Consider the following 19,309-nt stretch of genomic DNA (forward strand, 5'->3'; position numbering starts at 1 on the left):
CAAAAAAATTAGAATTTTACAGTTTTGTGCGTGTTTCATTTTCTGAAAAGCAAAACTTGGCAGTGTTTGAGGCACTGTGGGCAATGAATTGTTCAAATCTATGTTATTGCATGTATGGTAGTATGTAGAAAAAACACAATAAATTTAATAAAGATTTTTATACAATGAAAAATACATTTAAAGTTTTGTGTAGGTTTTTTTTATTTGTTCAAACGACGAACTGTGCCCAACCTGATGGTGGGAGTTTTTGGCCACTTGGTGGTGTCTGAGGAACTAAGGGAACTGCAGGTTGTTGCCAATGTTGTTGTGGTGGAGGAGTTTGAGGAACCATGGTAACTGCAGGTTGTTGCCAATGTTGTTGTGGTGGAGGAGTTTGAGAGACCATCGGAACTGCAGGCTGTTGCCAGTGCTGTGGGAGTTGTGCTGCTTGGAAATACCCTTGCTGATGATTTTGATGATGCATGACAGGAGCATAACCTTCTCTTGAATGTTGATTTGACAAAATTTTGATAAGTTCCATCTCATTTTGCCTTGATTTTGCAGCATCTTCTTTCATAAATTCTATGAGTTCTTTTGTGGGATCATTTTCTATCATTGACTCCAGCAATTTCAGAACTTTGATTCCCACATCTGACTCACGTTTCTTTTTCCTATTTCTTATGGGGACAAACACATTTTCTCTTTTTTGTGGAGGTTGCTCTCTTTGTCTGTCGTCATCATCATCATCATCCTCGTCATCGTTGTCCTTGTCAGGGAAATTTACAGGGTGCTGGTGCTGCTTGAACTTACACTCGCAGATGGCTCAATTGTTTGTTCAGGCTGACAAGAATCCCTGCTTTTATTAAGGAAATAGTCCATCAAACCATTTACCATAACCTTTCTCTTCAATGAATCTTTTTATACCTGTTGCTGTTTGTATAGTAAGAGCCACTTTTTTGCAAACAGAAACACACCATTTAAATTTTGTTCTCATCTGCGCGATGTTAAATGGAAAAGATGGATGCCTTTCTTTAATAAGAGTTAGCACGTGGTCATAAATTTCTGTGTTTGTTGAACGCCGATTGTTCACAAAGATTAGTTTCTTTTTGTAAGTCTCATTGTTTACAATTATATCAACCATGTCATCAATATGTGCAGAGGTCCATATTGATCTTCGACCAGACGCTTTACTTTTTTCTTTTCGTTTAGCTGTTGCTTCTTCGACATTATTTTCAAAGTCAATTGTACCTGCAACGCTTGACAAATCTGAAACACAATCATTGCAGTACCCAACCACTAACACCTTCAACCCAACCGTGTGCACTTTCATCTATTTCAGCAGCTGAGCAAGTCGATCGATTGCAAACGAAAGTAGCGCAAGAAATACATGTATATTTTGTTATGTTCTCACATGAAAAACAAGGTTGCTCGCTCGCCATCTTGAATATGCGTATATCGTGGGACACACGAGGCGAAAAATATTGAATTGTGGGATAGAAATGTAATTTTAATAATTTATGCATTAAATTCGACGCGATGGAACTTCGACGTTTAAACTGCTATCTCATTTCTGTCGAATTTTGTCGAATTATTCGACGGACACTGTCGCATAATTTGACAGCGTCGAATTTAATTCAACGTGTCGAATGCAATCAGTTTAGACGTCGCATTTACGTCGCATATAATCGGCTGCATTAAATTCGACGAAAATTCGACTGAAATTCGACGTATAAAACGGGCCTTATACGTCGAATTTCCGTCGAATTTAATCTGTCGAATTTAATGCGTTGAATTTTATTCGACGGAAATGCGACGTATAAACCGATTATCTTCAACGCGTCGCATTAAATGCGACGCTGTCGTGTTACGCGACGAATTTCATCGCGTAATGCAAAGGAAGCGCGACAGCAGTTTAGACGTTGAGCTTCAGACGCGTCGAACAAAATGCATTAATTTTCATAATTATTTTCCATTCCCACAATTCAGCGTTTTCTGCTGCGTGTGTTCCACGAACACATAATTTCAAAATGGCGGGCAAGCATGAAACATGTGTTGAATGTGAAACAGCAACAAAATACAAATGTGTTCGATGCAAAATATCTGTTTGTAATCGTCCATCGTGCTCAGTGGAAGAAAAGAACGAAGAAGTAGAAGGCTGGCTAGAAATGGTGTGCGTTGCATACTGCAACAATTGCTTTTTCAATGTGCAGTCCATCGAGGCCGAGGGTGACAAAGACGACGACGTCGCACACTTTCTTGCTGAAGACGGTGAAGTGACGAAGAAATCGTCGGGTAGGCGATCATTATGGTCTCAAGAACATGTTGACGATATGGTCGATATTATTGTCAACAACGAAAATTACAAGCGAAAGCTTATATTTACGAATAATAGGCGATCAACGAATACCGAAGTTTACCAACAGGTATTGGCGCAGGTGAAAGCAAGGCATCCAGAATTCCCTTTCAAATTGGAGCAAATTCGCAACAAGTTTAAATGGTGTGTCGGCACATGTAAAAAAGTTGCACTTACAATCCAAACTGCTACCGGCATCAATCGTTTTGTTGATGAAAAAGGATTTGGAAAGTGGTTCAATGCCTTGTTTCCCTTAATAGACCTTTTCAAGGTTATCGTAGCCATATTGCAGGGGGTGCAAAAACATTGGGCCGAACGCGCGGTCACGCAATGAGCCATATAAATTATTAATAAATGCGCAAAAATTACCTTTTACATATTGGCCATTTCTTCCAAAAATATTTCTCAAACTCGTCCATTTTAATAGTAGCATTATTATTTGCGATTTTTTATACATGTGAGTTCAATTTTGTGGTAATCAAAAAGCGGAAAGTTAAAGAAAACATTTGTTTTCTTTGAACAACTTGACCATCGTTTGAGCGATGTTCTTGAGTTCGCAAATGTGCGGAACTCATAAGCCAAGTCAAACGAACTAAACCCTAAACTAGCCTAGTAGCCATGAGCAGTCATAGCCGAAATGGTAAAAAATGCGCGTTGTGCAGTTGGATATTGCGATAATGATAAACGCTAGCCTGATTATCAAGTTAAGAGGTCTCACGTAGAAAAGTTAGTTTTTCATAAGTGGCCCAAAGATCAAGCACCTGCTGAAATTTGGCGAAAACAAATTGCAAACAGCTGAGCCGATAACTTTAACCCAAAGCCTGGTGCACAAGGTACTTTCGTTTGCTCAAATCATTTTCCCTTGGGAAGAAGAACCCCAAATAACCGCGAAACGGATTATCCTTCGGTTTTTATTACGCTATCAGAGTACGAGCAATCGAGGACTCCGCTTAAACGTAAAGGAAGAGAAACATGGACGACATCAAAGCGTCCTCATCAAGCCTATAAAACCGAGGATTCTCATTCAAGTTTTGATAGAAATCCAGCAAAATCTGAGGCATCTTTACTCCCTGTCCCTTTAGAATTTGAACAGTTGACGAGAGAGTATGATGTAAGGTTTCACACCGGCCTGCCATCGACTAACAGTTTTAAGTGTGTATTTGAATACTTGCTGCCAAAAGCTAGTAATATGCAATACTGGCGTGGACCCACACAGACACAAAATGAAACAACCGCGACTCCAAAAACACCATTTCAACTGTTTGCTGGTAGAGGTTATAGGTCTGGTCCAGCTCGCAAACTATCACCACAGCAGGAGCTCCTTATGTGTGTTTGATGAAGTTGCGTTTGGCATTACTTGTTGATGATCTGGCTTTCAGGTTTCAAATATCATCTGCTACTGTTAGTAGCACGTTTATAACTTGGATTAAACTGATGTCCAAGGAACTCTCAGTTCTCATTATATGGCCTAGTAGAAATCAAACTAAGAATAAGAGTTCGCCGTAGAATAGTTCCTCGTGATACTTGCTGACTTTGCTGTAGACATGTGCGTGTGTTGCAAACTCAAGAACATCGCTCAAACGACGGTCAAGTTGTTCAAAGAAAACAAATGTTTTCTTTAACTTTCCGCTTTTTGATTACCACAAAATTTGACTCACATGTATAAAAATCGCAAATAATAATGCTACTATTAAAATGGACGAGTTTGAGAAATATTTTGGAAGAAATGGCCAATATGTAAAAGGGTAATTTTGCGCATTTATTAGTAATTTATATGGACTCCATGCGTGACCGCGCGCTCGGCCCAATGTTTTTGCACCCCCTGCAATATGGCTACGATAACCTTGAAAAGGTCTATGAAAAGTAGGGATTCCTGTCAACCAGAGCAAAGCATTGAGCCTTCCACATACACAAGTTCAAGTACATGTAGTACGCCTGTTAATGAAGATGAAAGTGATGAGGAGGAGGAGGACATTGAAGAAAAAACAAAAGAGCCTGCTCTAAGAAAAGGAAGGGATATGTTTGTCCCAATTAAAAACGAAAGAAAAAACAAGGAAGAGCCGCTTGCAAAGGTGTTAAAATTTTGGAGAACATGGTGGCAAATGATCCAACTAAAGATCTTTTGAATTTCATGAGAGAAGATGCAGAAAGATCTAGACAATCTGAACTAGAAGTTATTAAACTTTTATCCAATCAAGCACCACCTGCACAAGGACATGCACCACAACTTCAACCCTGCTATCCACCAGCACAGCATTGGGTGCATTCAATGGTCCCACAAACACCTCCCAGTGATCACCATGTAATCAACTATCCAATGCCTGGAGCTAGTTCACCCTTTGATTCTCAAATGAACAAATACACTAAAATGTAATTTTGTTGCTTTTTATCTGTTTAACAAACATATACAATAAAAACTATTAAACATTATGGTATAAAACTATAACTATTTGTTATCAATGTGTCATATTTTAAAAATTTTTGTTAATTACAGTGCAAAACATGAATCTTATAATAACATAAAACAATGCATAGAGTGATAGAGCTCGCAGTTTTTCAAGCGTCTTATTGTTGACAAGATTTGGCTTGTTTGTTATAAACATACCAAAGTGAACAATCAACACACACCATATTGCAGTTTTTCTCTCCATAACTTTTCTTTTAATGCAGCTCGTATTTTCCCTGCATTAATGGATGTGTCTTTGACTTTTTCACATTTTCGCATGTCAAGCATATCTCTCACAACTTGCCGATCTCGTCGTTCCAAAGTGGCTGGATCAGCAGCTATGTCAGGCTGTTGAGGAAAAGGTTCATCATGTTCGATGCAAATATTGTGAAGAATAACACAAGCCAATGTGACTGCTTTCATTGTTTGTTCATTACATTCACATTCCTGAACAGAATCCTAAATCTTCCCTTAAGCTGGCCATAGGCACATTCAGTCACCATTCTAGCTCGAGATAAACGATAATTGAAGTTTTTTTCTTGAGGTTGGAGTGTTGAGAACGTGTAGGGTTTCATAATCCAGGTTGTACACGGGAAAGCAGAATCACCAACAATAAGAGGACCAACTTCAATGCCCTCAATCTTCTTTGAAATAGCAGGAAGAAGATTGTTGTCCATAATATCTTTCCAAAGCTGGGTTGCCTGTAAGATCATGGCATCATGGGTATTGCCAGGAAATCCAGCACTTACCCACACAAACCTATACTTGGCATCAATCAAACCCATTAAAACAATTGAATAAAAATTTTTGAAATTGTGATATTCTTTGGCTGCCTCTGCACATCCATTAGGACATTTAATCGAGATATGACACCCATCAACTGCAGACCAACAACATGGAAATTGCCAGAGTTCTTCCATATCAATTATTTTTTCCTTCATATGTCCTTCTGACGAGGGAAAATGCGCACTAACAGCATCCTTCCATAAGTGAATTACAATGCTTTCGCACACTTCTTTGACAATCTGCTGTATTGTTGCTATTCCAAGGCCAGACATTTCAGAAAGAGTGTAATAATAGTCGCCACGTGCTAATCTATAAAGACATATAGCCAATCGACATGCTGGTGAGACCGGTTGACAAGAACGAATTCTAGGTATTTCATTCTCCTCAGAAATAAGATTTAGCAGTAACAAGCACAACTGACAAATCTTTCTTCTTCTATTAATCAAAGCCAACATTATGAAGACGCCTTTGTCGTCTTTCTCTTCGTATTCGTATTATTTTCTTTAAAATAATAGCTTTTGCCACAGCCACCATGTTTAATTTTGCCTAAGAAACAACCTGTTAGCAGGCTATAGAGTCGCATTTAATGATTTGAATCCGATGCAAATTCGACACATAAATCGAGAAACTCATTTCCGTCGAATCTCCGTCGCAAAATTGTCTCATTAAATTCGACAGATTAAATTCGACGGAAATTCGACGTATAAAACAGGCCTTAAAGTCGATCAACTCCTCGACTATAGTGAGTATGGGATGCCATCTAAGATATACCTTGGTGAAAATAGTACAATTGATGCACATGGTGAAGGAAAGGTCAAAATTCCCTGTTATGATGGATCTAATGTTATTACTCTTACACTAAGCAATGTGCTGTATGTGCCTGAAATCTCGAAGAACTTATCTGTACCTGCCATGACTAGACTTGGAGCCGAAGTATTGTTTGATAAAGTGATAAAGGAAGATGCGTTGTTTCGAAAGATGGCAGAAGTATTACCATTGGACATATCATTGAAGAAAAGCTGTATATGATGAATACATGAATATGCCCAAGTAGCTGGTACTGATATGCCTTCATTGGAGAAATGGCATTGTAGGTATGGTCATATGAACTACTCCTGCTTAAATCAGATGATTAAAGGGAAGCTAGTTGAAGGTTTGAAATGTTCAAGTAATGAATTTAACAAAAAGTGTGAAGCTTGTGCTCAGGGGAAGATGCATCGGCTACCTTTTCCGAAGAAAAGCATCAACAAGACAAGCCAACCACTTCAATTAATTCACAGTGATCTTTGTGGTCCAATGAATGTCGCATCCATGGGTGGAAGCAAGTATGTACTAACGTTTACAGACGACTACACCAAATTCGTCACAGTATATTTCATTAAACGAAAGGCGGAAGTAACGTGCAAGTTCAAAGAATACGTGTCCATGGTTGAGAATGAATCAGGCCATAAAGTGGGGTCAATTAGAACTGACAATGGAGGAGAGTACACCTCGGAATCATTTCGCCAAGTTTGTGTGGAGAAAGGAATCAAACACCAGCTTACCAATCCCCACACCCCAGAGCAGAACGCCGTATCTGAGAGATTAAACAGAACAGTACTAGAAAGTTCTCGCTCAATGCTCTACCATGCCAAATTACCAATCCATTTTTGGGCCGAAGCAATAAATACCGCTGTTTATTTACATAATCGTAGTGCAACAAGTACCCTGAAGAATGAAACGCCATTTGAAAGATGGTTCGGAAAGAAACCAGACGTTTCAAATTTAAAAGTATTCGGATGCGTGTGTTTCGCACATACCCCAGATAGTCTACAAACCAAACTCGAACCCAAAGCTAAGAAAGCAATATTTGTTGGATATCGTCAGAATACTAAGGGATACAAGTTGTATGTATTAGAGGCAGAGCGATTCATCAGAAGCAGAGATGTCCTCTTCCATGAAAATAAGTTTCATTCTTTCCAAGAAAACAAGCTGCTCTGGTAGCACCCATTTCTTCATCTGCAAAACAAGAGAAGATGAAGAGCCTGAAGCCAATCCAGAAAATCCTGGTACACAAGATCCAGTAGAGAATATACCTTCAGTGGGAGATACCTACGAAGAAAATTTTATGCGTCAGGTAAAGACAAATTTGCATGATTTAGAGATACACCAAATGGACGTAAAGACCGCTTTCTTAAACGGAGTAATTGATCATGACATTTACATGACTCAACCCGAAGGCTTTGCTGACGAAGAACACCCCAATTATGTCTGTAAACTCAAGAGAAGTTTGTATGGCTTAAAGCAGTCCGCACGTTGTTGGAACCAAACCCTCGATAGTTTCCTGGTTTCAAACGGATACAGAAAGAATGGTGCAGACAGCTGCATATACACGAAGACTGAACGAAAGGAACATGGTCACATTAGTTTTGTGATACTGGCAATCTACGTTGATGACATAATCCCAGTTTCTAACGACATCGAAATGCTGAATGCTGAGAAGAAAAGGCTTTGCAAAGGATTCGAAATGGTGGATCAAGGAGAAATTCACTTTGTTCTCGGGATGTCAATTAGAAGGGATGGAACGACAAAGGAAATATTCATAAATCAGAAAAATACTTGGAAAGTACCTTTAATCGGTTTGGAATGAAAACAGCAATCCAGTCCACACCCCAATTGAAACTGGGAAGAAATTTCAAAAGAGATGCGATGGTGAGGAACAATCAGAGCGTTTACCAGCAGATGATTGGTTGCTTGACATATGTTTCCACGGCCACGAGGCCAGATATAGCTGCATCTATCGGAGTCCTGTTACAGTTTATGTCAGATCCCAGCAAAACTCATTTTCAAGGAGTGAAGCGAGTTTTAAGATACATAAAAGGGACAATGAGTTATGGTTTGAAATTCAGTTGTGATAAAAATGATGAATTACATGGGTACTCGGATGCTGACTACGCCGGTAATTTGGATGATCGTCGCTCAACCTCAGGATATATTTTAAGTTAGCTAACTAACGATTAGCTGGTCTAGCAAGAAACAAAGTACCGTCGCCAGATCGACAACAGAAGCTGATAACGTTGCCCTAAGCCAAGCTACCCAAGAGGTAATCTGGTTACGACGATTGTTGTCTGACTTGGGATCTAAACCAATGTCGCCCACTACTGTTCACGAAGGCAATCAAGGTGCCATCGAAATCGCACGAAATCAAAGTTCCATAACAGAACTAAACATATCGATGTTGCTTACCATTTTCTTCGCGAACGAATATTATCTAAAGAAGTAAAGTTTGCTATTGTCCATCAAAGGATATGATAGCCGATATAATGACCAAGGGATTATCTAAAGATCAATTCCAAAAACTCAGAAATTTATTGAACGTTCAATCTTGTTAAAGAACACTGCAACAATATGTAACTATTAAGTGGAAATGTTAGAATATAATTGCTACGTCATAATGTAATCACGTGTTCCGTAATCTGTAACTTGATAACTTCCCCTTTTTGCTTGTTATATGGCGTTTTCTACATGTGCCTGGTTTATGTGAAGTTAATACTGTTGAATAAACCTTGTCTCTATAAACAAAAGCTTCGGATTATTTTATCAAAAACAACTATAACTATGACTTTATCAAACGCAACACTTACAAACCCAACGAACCCAACGAAACGAACAACTCAGTGACAACAGCAACGATACCTTACATCAAAGGTACGTCTGAGACTATCACGCGTATCTTACGACCATACAACATACGTGTCGCACATATAAACCAATCACAACTTTGCGACAAGTACTAACGAACATAAAGGACAAAGAACAACCCAACGAACGACAAGGTGCAATTTACAAAATAAACTGCTCGACTGCCACGCCTCCTATATCGAGGAAACTGGCAGGAACTTAAACACAAGACTTACTGAACACAAACGAGCTACTGAAACAAGACAAAACTAAGCACATTGCCTAACATCACCGACTGACAAAGCACAACATTCACTGGGACTCGGCAAAATGCATTACTTACAGCACTGACTATAGACAACGGCTTACATTAGAAAGTGAGTATACCAACTTGGAACAAACCCCCTGAACAGATCACAGCATTGACCAGCTGCTTACAAACGACTTATTCACAATACAAACAAACGATCAACTAAAAACATTACACTTCACACTAATTTACAATGACAATACACAATTGACACCCACACATTACAACCAAAAACATCACACCTAAATCACACATCACAACTAAAAACATTTCACTTCACACTAATTCACAATGACAATACAGATTTCCTGTGTACACAATACAATGACGTAAGAACCAGATAACAAATACGGCCAACCTGACGCTTACTCCTCATTTGACTCTGAAGATGACTACCGCTAAGGTTGTCGAAACGTCAGTCAACAACAACAAAAACAGTCCTTCTCAGGACTATACCAACCTGGACGATCGTTATTTACAAACATACTCTATCCTTATTACTAGATCGAATAAAAATTATTTACATATAATCTATACGATTCCAACTCACTTATCTATCGGACTGCTAACCTGAGAATCCACAACATTCGATTTCTGAAGAAAAATTAATCGCGTGGAGAACCTGAACCATAAGTGACAAAGACGAGGCACTGAAGACTGATAAGCTCAAACGCCGAGCAGCCAAGTCTACATTGACAAGACTGGGAAAAGCCTTGAATCATCTGTGTATAAATAAAAGACCAGCAAACAAGGTAAGCGACTATCTCGTTAAAGTAAAACAAGCGTTCGACAACGTTGTAGAGAAACATGAGCTTTATGCAAATTTGATTATGAGCGATGAAGCTTTTGAAGCAGAAGAGCATTGGTTAGATTAGTGCCAAAACGAATTTTTAAAACTTGATATTGAGGCAAAATATTATATCGAACAATTGGTTTCAGTGAAAATTTCAGAGACTAACATCAGTCAAAACGAGCAAAATTCGTCTGGAATGATCGGAATGCAAATTGTTGACAGCGCAAGTAATATGAGCCCCACAGTTATTGAGGAAAACCAGACCAGCGTAGGTGATGAAATTAGCAATGTAGCGGAAAGTTCCCCTGCGGTAATTTCCGAGGAATCTGTCAACACTCCCACCGAAGTAAGCCCAACAAATGAGGAAAATTTTCCGAATCAAATTACGTCCCAATCTGAAGTAAAAAATGAATCTGAAAATACACGAAGTCCCTGCGGGTTTCAAATGGAAAAACCAAAGCTACCGAAATTTTCGGGCGAGGTACGTGAATATGCAATATTTCGTGCGGATTTCAAGCATGCAATTGAATCGAGATATAGAAAACGAGATTCAATAACACTACTGCGAACTTGTTTGAAAGAGAAACCACTTGAATTAACAAAAGGTATTGGTTCTGATTATGATGCAGCGTGGGAATACTTAGATTCAATTTACAGGGACCCTCGGTACGTATCAGACACCATAACGCAGGACATCGTTAAATTTAAAGCCCTAGATTTTAAGATTTAAAGATTTAGTTCATTTGATTAGGCGTTGTTTAAACACGTTGAAAGAGGTAGGCGTTCCGGGTGACATGGATAACAGCCACATGCTATCCATAATTGAACAAAAGATGTGTACAGATGATCGAAAAGTGTGGTCGAGTAACTTAGAGAAAGAGCAAAAGCTCGCAACCCTTAAAGCGTTGATGAATTGGATGACAATTGAGATGAAGTTGCGCGTGCGTGCAACAGCCCCAGTGAGGAGTGGTACCTCTTTCACTCGACGCAAAGTCAATCATGTCAATGGTACAGTCACGGAAGAAAGTAAAAACCGATTCAAATGTTGGCTCTGCAAGAACTCAAATCATTGGCCGGACCAGTGTCAAAAATTGGCAGCGATGTCTGTTGATGAGCGAATAAAAGTTGCGAAAGATAATCACGTGTGTTTCAGCTGCTTGAAGAAAGCGGTCGGGATCACCATCAAGCAAATTGCTGCAGGTGAAAGCAATGCACCAAGTATGAAAATGGAGTTCAGTGCACATCCAGTCACTATCCGCTGGTGCACAAGTCAGGTGCAACCGTTGCATCAGTAACTGGTCTAAACGACTCGATCTTACCAGTGATTTCTGCCAACATTTGCGGATCAAATGGTCTCAACAAGCGGGGCAACGTTCTTCTGAATTCTGGAGCTCAGATAAGTCTAATCCGCAGCGAAACGGCGGCGAGTCTCGGTCTGAAAGGGAAAGACATCTCCGTTAACATCATAAAAAAAGGTGGAGAGGAAGAGTCAATCTGCACAAAGAGCTACAAAGTTCAAGTAAGCAGAATCGGAGAGTCAAAGAAGTACACAATCACTGCAGTTGGAATACCATATATCAGTGAGGATGTCAAAGGAATCAATACCAGGAATGCAATCGAAAAACTCGGACTACCAAAGGATAAGGTGAAGCGTGGAAAGGGGCAAATCGACTTACTTGTTGGAATCGATCGTGCATACATGCACACGGGTCAAACAAAGCAAGTCGAACATGTGGTCGCGAGAGAATCGCCACTCGGATGGGTTCTGTTCGGATCATCAACAGGACAGTCAAACAATGCAACAACAACTGTATTACACGTGAGGTACCCAGAAGCAGAAGCAGTTGATTTATCAGAATTTTGGGCAACCGAAGCCATGGGAGTAACAGTAAAGCCGTGCACCTGTGAAACTGAAAAATTGAGCCAATCCGAAAGAGAAGAAAAGCAAGTGATTGAACAGTCTGCAAAAAAGGTTGGAAAGCAGTGGATGATTCCATATTCATGGAAGAAAACCCCCCAAGACTTACCAGACAACAAAATCCAGGCATTGAAACGACTAGAGTCAACTGAGCGTCGATTATTGAAAATTCCTACGCAAGCAGCAGTGTACAACAACAAGATGACAGAAATGGAAAACATGGGGTTTTCTCGAAAGTTATCCGAGAAGGAAGTTAAAGAACATAAAGAACCAGTCCATTACATCTCCCACCATGCAGTTCTATGGCCTTACAGTACAAGCACCCCAGTTCGCATCGTTTTCAACTCGTCCGCTACGTTTCGAGGACATAAGCTGAACGATTATTGGCAAAAGGGGCCTGATCTTTTGAACTCTCTATTCGGAGTTATTCTCCGTTTTAGGGAAAAGAAAGTTGCCCTCACTGCTGATATCTCAAATATGTACCACCGAGTCCTTATCCCCGTCGAAGACCAGCACGTACACCGATTCCTATGGAGGGATTTAGAGATTGATAGACCACCGGACACTCGTTAAGAACGTCCTTACGTTCGGTGACAAACCAGCACCAGCGATGGCCCAAGTTGCCTTGCGGAAAACTGCAGATGAAGGAGCATCAAAGAACCCGAGAGCAGATAAAGTTATAAAGGACAATTCTTACATCGACGATATTCTGGATTCAGTTGCTACAAATGAAGAAGCAATCGGGTTGACTAAAACAATTGACAGCATCCTTGATAGTGGCGGGTTTCATGTGAAGGGATGGCAATCAAACCGAGAGTTGAACAGGAAAGACGACCAAGAAGATGGTAATGAAGTTGATGTTGCTCATGGAAAACAAGAGTCAAAAGTGCTCGGCCTGGCCTGGAACAAGAAGGAGGATGTGCTTAAGTATAAAGTAAAAGTAAAAATATGCCACACCCAACAGCCAAAGTTCACAAAGAGGAAGATCCTAAGCCAAGTCGCTAGAATATAAGACCCAATAGGCTTTGCAGCACCTTATCTTATAAGAGCAAAGATTGGTTTGCAGGAACTGTGGCAGCAAGGACTCGACTGGGACCATGAACTATTGCAAAGTGATCAAACAAAATGGTTGACGTACTTTAAAGAGATGGATCAGTTGAACGAAATATCGTTAAAAAGATGTCTATGTCCCGTTGTAATGATTGAGCCACCGATCTTGTGTGCCTTTGCCGACGCATCGCGAAAAGCATTTGGAACATGTGCATACTTGAGAAGTATAGGACCTACTGGAGTGGTGAACGTGCGGTTTGTTGCAGCAAAGTCACGAGTCGCCCCATTGAAAGAGCTAACAATACCCAGATTAGAACTACAAGCAGCCGTGTTAGCCAGCCGTTTATGCAAGACCATCCAAAATGAGCTCCTTATACCACTAAAAGAGAGTGTCTTGTTTACCGACAGCGCAATTGTTCTTGCGTGGATCCGCAGCCAGGGAAGACGACCCAAACCATTTGTTTCAAGTCGAATCGGGGAAATAGAAAGCAACGTCCAACCTGCTCAATGGAGACACATCCCAACGGATCAGAACGTGGCAGATGGTGTATCCCGTGGTCTCCGTGTTGTTGAGCTGTCGGATATATGGAAAAACGGTCCTGAATTCCTGTATTTGCCAAAGGAAGAATGGCCGGTCGAAAACGCAAAACCCGATGCAAAAGAAGTTGAAAGGGAATGTAGACGTTCAAAATATGTAGGTGCAGTGACAACGTCAGTAAACTTAATTGACAGTGAAAGGTTTTCAAGTTTGAGAAAGCTCGTACGAGTTACTGCTTGGGTTTTGAGAGCTAAGTCAACATTATTAGCAAAGGTACGGTCGACAGCGAAGGACACAGCAAGAGGAGATTGCTTAACACCGGCAGAACTCGAAAGAAGTAGGACATTCTGGATTAAAAGAGCTCAAAAAAAGATTCGTGCACAAGTGAAATCTGAAGAATTAAGATCTCTGAGTCCTTTTACAGATGAAGAAGGCACTGTCAGAGTTGGCGGAAGAATTGATAATTCATTAGTCTCTTACGAAACCAAGCATCCTGCTCTCCTGCCCTATAATCACCAAATCTCCAAATTGATAGTGGAAGAGTTTCACAAAAGAGGTCACCACGGGGTAGCAACTACGGTAGCAAAAATCAGAAGAATGTATTGGATCATTCGAGCACACAATTTAGCAAAGAGCATCAAGGCAAAGTGTGCACATGTCCAGCAGCAAATCCAAAAACCGAATCACAGATAATGGCCAACTTACCACCACAGCGACTTCAACCCCATTCCCCACCGTTTCACTACACAGCATGCGACTACTTTGGACCACTGACGGTCAAAGTGGGAAGAAACAAGAGAACGTAAAACGTAATCGTAAGGCACGATACGATTACGATTACGGTAAGGAACGTAAAACAAAACGTAAATCACAGATAATGGCCAACTTACCACCACAGCGACTCCAACCCCATTCCCCACCGTTTCACTACACAGCATGCGACTACTTTGGACCACTGACGGTCAAAGTGGGAAGAAACAAGAGAAAGTAAAACATAATCGTAAGGCACGATACGATTACGATTACGTAGGCACGTAATCGTTACGTGCCTAAAGACTCGAGCAGTCCACCTAGAAATCGCCACCGATTGTTCAGCGATGGAATTTATCCAGTCTCTGCGAAGATTCTTCTCAATTCGGAGATACCCATCAGAAATCTTGAGTGATAACGGTACGCAGTTTGTTGGTGCATTGACCGATCTGCGCCAAATGATCCAAAGGGCTAACAAAAGGCTACTTTAAGACTACTGCGCGCAAAAGGGCAAACAATGGAAGTTTAGCACCCCAGCGGCACCACATCAAAACAGATGTGCAGAGGCGATGGTGAAAGGCTGCAAACGAGCCCTGAAGAGAGCGATTGGAGAACACATACTTACTCCGTTTGAGCTGTATACTTGTTTACTGGAAGTAGCAAACTTAGTAAATCAACGCCCAATTGGACGACCACCGAATGATCCCGATGACGGCTCATATTTGTGCCCCAATGATATGCTCCTGGGTAGAACCTCTGTTCAAGTATCACAAGGTCCATTTCAGGAAACCAAAAACCCCAGAAGAAGCGTGGAGTTTGTGCAAAGATCGTGGACTCGTTTTGGAAACGATGGAAAGAGACACATTTCCGTTACTTGTCCTTAGGAAAAAATGGAAGCAGGAAAAGAGAAATGTGCGAGTTGATGGTGTGGTAATAGTGGCTGATGGAAATGCTGTACTTGGAAAGTGGACAGTAGGACAGATAGTAAAAGTGTACACGGGAGAGGATGAAAGGGTACGAAACGTAAAGGTCTAAACAAGTTCAGTAGAGTACTCGAGACCAATCACCAAGATTGCGGTGATTTAAGCAGCAGAAGAGATAAACTGATAAGTAATGTTTTCTTATCGGGGGGAGGGGGAGGATGGATTGTTGGAATGTTGACAAACTGCACGGATTATAATTGTTTAGAACTCGAGGTTAATTTGTGCATGATTTAATTGACGCGTAATTTCATTGGGACACGAAGGATTTTAGTCTATAAGTGCAGCTTACAGTTACCGCATGCTAACCTGAGCGAAAGCTTAATCATTATATTGCTTTGATTATATCTGCTAACCTGAAGTAAAATTAAAGTAGATCGTGAGGACCCGGCAAAGAAGTGAGTTTATGTATTTACGTTTGGTATACTGTTAAACAAGCACATATGTTATTCATACTCTATCATTATTACTGATCGAATAAAAATTATTTACATATAATCTATATGATTCTGACTCACGTATCTATCGGACTGCTAACCTGAGAATCAAGATATGTATATATAAATAAAGATGTAGTACGTATTATGTATCAACTTTGAAGTCTGGGTGACATTTAAGTTTAATTGCATAATATCATTTCTTGCTAGTAATAATGGCAGATTAGCGCAGTAGAACTATTGCATTCATAACTGATGATGATGAAACTGTCTTCAGATGTGATTTTAAGTTGGAAAAAGCAATGTGGGGTTTTTGAAGTTATTGATGAATGTGAAGAAAGTACTGTAAAGATGATCTTTGACCCAAATAAAAATAATTATATATTGGAACAAAAATCTTTTGCTGAAGTATTTACTAAAGTATTTAAAAAATATTTGGATGAAAATGATGATAAACATTTCCTTATGGGCATACAATTCCTTATGAACAGTAATGTTGAAAAAATAATATTTTATGTACCTGAATAAGTTGAACATGTATATATATATATAACTTACCGTTTTCATGTAAAAACAGATTGATGGAAAAAATGTGTAGGATACAGAAGTATGTATGTTTAAAAATTGTATACACCATAAAAAATATTGTTATTTTTATTTTAAATGTTGTGAAAAATATTATCCGTTTAACTTTTCTCATAAAAATCATTTTTGCAATAAAAAAGTCAAACCAAAAGATATTTCCTGGATAATGTGTAATTTTTGTGGATTTGAGCAAGGAATTCATCAATATTGTATCAAGTATTAGATTTTGTTGAAGTCAGTGTCAGATTGTACCAGACATTCATATTGAAGATAAATGTTTAATAGATTTGATGATGACAAGTTGATTTTGTTTGAGTTATTATTATTGCATAAATATAATCTCTCAAATTTACACAATTCTTTTTTGAATTTAGCTGTTATTCTATACATTAAGACTTACGATTTTTGTCATAACACAAACCGCATTGAGTACTAAATACACTAAAGTGGTGAAAAAAATTTTTGCACCTAAGTTTTGATACAAAATTCATATTATAGATTTTGTTGAAGTCAATGTCAGATTGTATCCAGACACATATATTTAAGGCAGTGGCGTGGTGGCATAGTTTTTACTGCGGTGGCCAAAACAAATTTTGCGCCCCTTTCACTTTTTCTTATAGCTATTTTCAAGTATTTTAGTTATTTTTATTTTATAAAACACAAACATGAATCTTCATAAAAAAGAAAGTAACTTAAAAACCATGTATCATCAAGCAATTATATGTCTGTTACGTTATTTGTCTTTCATTTTCAATGCCTTTGCAAGCGCTGGGTAGGTGTTCCCAAGTAAAGTTATGATTCTATCTTTGTCGATAGAAAGGAGAGTTTCCCTTTCAACTTCCATTAAAAGCAATGATTCCAGGCGTTCCTGTACCATCATAGATCGAATCCTCGTTCAGCAGTTGCTGAGCTAATAGGTATAGCCACTGCAATTAATATAAACTTTGCATAATGTTGGGTATGCGTCGAATAAAGGTACTTTGGAAAACAAAGCAGCTTCAAGGCATCTAAGAATGACAGAGTTTTAGCCTTCTCTGTAATTGACGCATTATTTGAATGCTTACTTATGTCAGTATCAGAATGCTTTTCATCATCATCATCACCATCACCAACATCAATACTTTCAAAGTTCTGCTCATTATGATCGTGGTCACTTTGAGTTGTAAACTGAGAACAGCGAAATTTTTTTAAATGTTTCTGTAAAGCTTAACAGTTCAGTAGCGCATCTGTGGTAATCTATATTATACACATCACAAAAGGCTTTCACTGCAGATTGAAGATCGTGAGATAAATTGAATAGGTGCGAATAAAGTAAATGATTTCATTAGTGGTCGATTCTTTTCAAAACGATTCTTCATTGAAGATTGAATGGAATCTAGCACTTTATAAAATGTGTCTCGCCTCCATTGTGCTTTTGGTGAATCTGCCATATCATCTCTGGTTTGTTCTCCGTCCATTGGTCGTCGACGACGAGGTTGTGTAGACCTCCATTCGACATCAAACGCAAAAGAATCGGACATTTCAATGATTTTTTCTGGTTTGTCACGTATGATTTGAATTCTTGAAATTGAGCAATCAATATACCATTGCTTTTCCAAAGTCAGCATTTACGCTCTGTAAATATCGACTTAAAGGTCCAGTAATTCCAAAAATTTCATGGAAAAGACAGGCAGTCACAACAAATTGCTTTGTCTGAAAAGCTGATTGCAATCCGTTTGCTGTTGCTCGCTGACTTTCTGTGAATGATCTATCCTCAGCCACTCGCATGATGGAGCACTCGCATGATGCACTCGAACCTCAAAAGAAATACGTTTAGACAAAATTCTCTTCATTCCATCGAACTGTATTAAGACGCTTAATTGAAAAAATTTTGAGGTTTTCATTATTTTGAACGGTTTCCATTCACTGAATATATAACTGTGAAAATAACTGTTCTGTTTCAAATGCGTTTTTAATTTTTTTATAGCCCAAATTTAAAACTTGATAAGTCGTATTCAATTCAGCGCCCCCAAAATCATCAGCTAGGGGCCCTGGCTGCCACAACGCCACTGATTTAAGGTAAAATCTGGATTTATTCCAATTAATATTAAAATGTGCCAAGTTCGAATGTTCAAGGGCAAGTAGCAAACAAAGACACACTGTATTGAGATGTAGATACAAACCTTCAAGGTGAAATGGAAACAAGAGCATTTTGTTGTAAGGAGAGTATTTAAGAACATGTAAATATCACAATTGTATCAAAGTTTCTCTAGCTGCGCTAAAGTTTGTTTGTTGGAAAAAATTCGTTGGCAATTTCGTTGGAAATATTCGTTGGTAATTTTGTTGGAAAAACGCGCTATTTGTTTCCAAATACTGTTGAGTAAAAACGTAGACAGGTAAAAATTTAATACTATTTGTATTTTATTTACGAAGTAAATTTTAAATATGCCAGAAAATTGTCTCGAAACTATTAATTTCTCAGTATATTGAATTTTTTTTGAGAAATGACCAAGTAAATTATATTTTAAATTATAATTTCGTTTTTGTGATCTTTGTTCTTGTATTTATTGTAAGTTATTTCATGGAAAAAATTTATAGATGTTTGAAAGGGAAGAAAGTTCTTTTAAGCATGATTATCACAAGGTATAGAAAAAGATTAAGGAATCAGTTAAAAGAATATTTATATCATGATGAAAATTTGTATGAGGATGGGAATACATTATGAAGTCTTATTGTAAAGACGTC

General features: G+C 38.9%; 4 protein-coding genes across 4 annotated transcripts; 2 read left to right on the top strand and 2 right to left on the bottom strand.

Moving 5' to 3' along the window:
• Positions 1–208: 208 nt before the first annotated feature.
• LOC124449241 (pheromone receptor transcription factor-like) lies at positions 209–873 on the bottom strand. Its single transcript, XM_047000182.1, has 2 exons — positions 790–873; positions 209–745 (listed from the first exon to the last, which is right to left on the bottom strand). The coding sequence occupies exons 1-2, from the start codon at positions 871–873 to the stop codon at positions 209–211; spliced, it is 621 nt and encodes a 206-aa protein (XP_046856138.1).
• A 3,830-nt stretch (positions 874–4,703) lies between these two features.
• On the bottom strand, positions 4,704–5,722 carry LOC124449371 (protein ALP1-like). The gene is given in 2 exon segments (XM_047000294.1): positions 4,704–5,224; positions 5,227–5,722. Coding segments are annotated over 2 exon segments (768 nt in total). The 5' UTR covers positions 5,720–5,722; the 3' UTR covers positions 4,704–4,949.
• A 2,530-nt stretch (positions 5,723–8,252) lies between these two features.
• LOC124449243 lies at positions 8,253–12,818 on the top strand. Its single transcript, XM_047000183.1, has 4 exons — positions 8,253–8,502; positions 10,474–10,993; positions 11,079–11,596; positions 11,650–12,818. The coding sequence occupies exons 1-4, from the start codon at positions 8,253–8,255 to the stop codon at positions 12,816–12,818; spliced, it is 2,457 nt and encodes an 818-aa protein (XP_046856139.1).
• Positions 12,819–12,855: 37 nt separating this feature from the next.
• LOC124449244 lies at positions 12,856–14,998 on the top strand. The gene is made up of 4 exons (XM_047000184.1): positions 12,856–13,179; positions 13,312–14,480; positions 14,584–14,800; positions 14,864–14,998. Exons 1-4 carry the CDS (start codon positions 12,856–12,858, stop codon positions 14,996–14,998), a joined length of 1,845 nt encoding a protein of 614 aa, XP_046856140.1.
• Positions 14,999–19,309: the final 4,311 nt, after the last annotated feature.

Source organism: Xenia sp. Carnegie-2017, unplaced genomic scaffold, assembly GCF_021976095.1.
Source record: "Xenia sp. Carnegie-2017 unplaced genomic scaffold, XeniaSp_v1 HiC_scaffold_23, whole genome shotgun sequence".
NCBI classification, from domain to species: Eukaryota; Metazoa; Cnidaria; class Anthozoa; order Malacalcyonacea; family Xeniidae; genus Xenia; species Xenia sp. Carnegie-2017.

Bases quoted from the DNA above. Each gene is read 5' to 3' on its own strand.
- LOC124449241 (XM_047000182.1), bottom strand. From the start codon at position 873: ATGGTAAATGGTTTGATGGACTATTTCCTTAATAAAAGCAGGGATTCT. The intron at 746-789 runs GTAAGTTCAAGC...TTCCCTGACAAG, and splicing joins CAATTGAGCCATCTGCGAGT to GACAACGATGACGAGGATGA.
- LOC124449243 (XM_047000183.1), top strand. From the start codon at position 8,253: ATGGTGAGGAACAATCAGAGCGTTTACCAGCAGATGATTGGTTGCTTG. The intron at 8,503-10,473 runs GTAATTTGGATG...AATTGGTTTCAG, and splicing joins CTCGGATGCTGACTACGCCG to TGAAAATTTCAGAGACTAAC. The intron at 11,597-11,649 runs GTCAGGTGCAAC...CGATCTTACCAG, and splicing joins CACTATCCGCTGGTGCACAA to TGATTTCTGCCAACATTTGC.
- LOC124449244 (XM_047000184.1), top strand. From the start codon at position 12,856: ATGGCCCAAGTTGCCTTGCGGAAAACTGCAGATGAAGGAGCATCAAAG. The intron at 13,180-13,311 runs GTAAAAGTAAAA...ATTGGTTTGCAG, and splicing joins AGGATGTGCTTAAGTATAAA to GAACTGTGGCAGCAAGGACT. The intron at 14,801-14,863 runs GTGGGAAGAAAC...ACGATTACGTAG, and splicing joins TTGGACCACTGACGGTCAAA to GCACGTAATCGTTACGTGCC.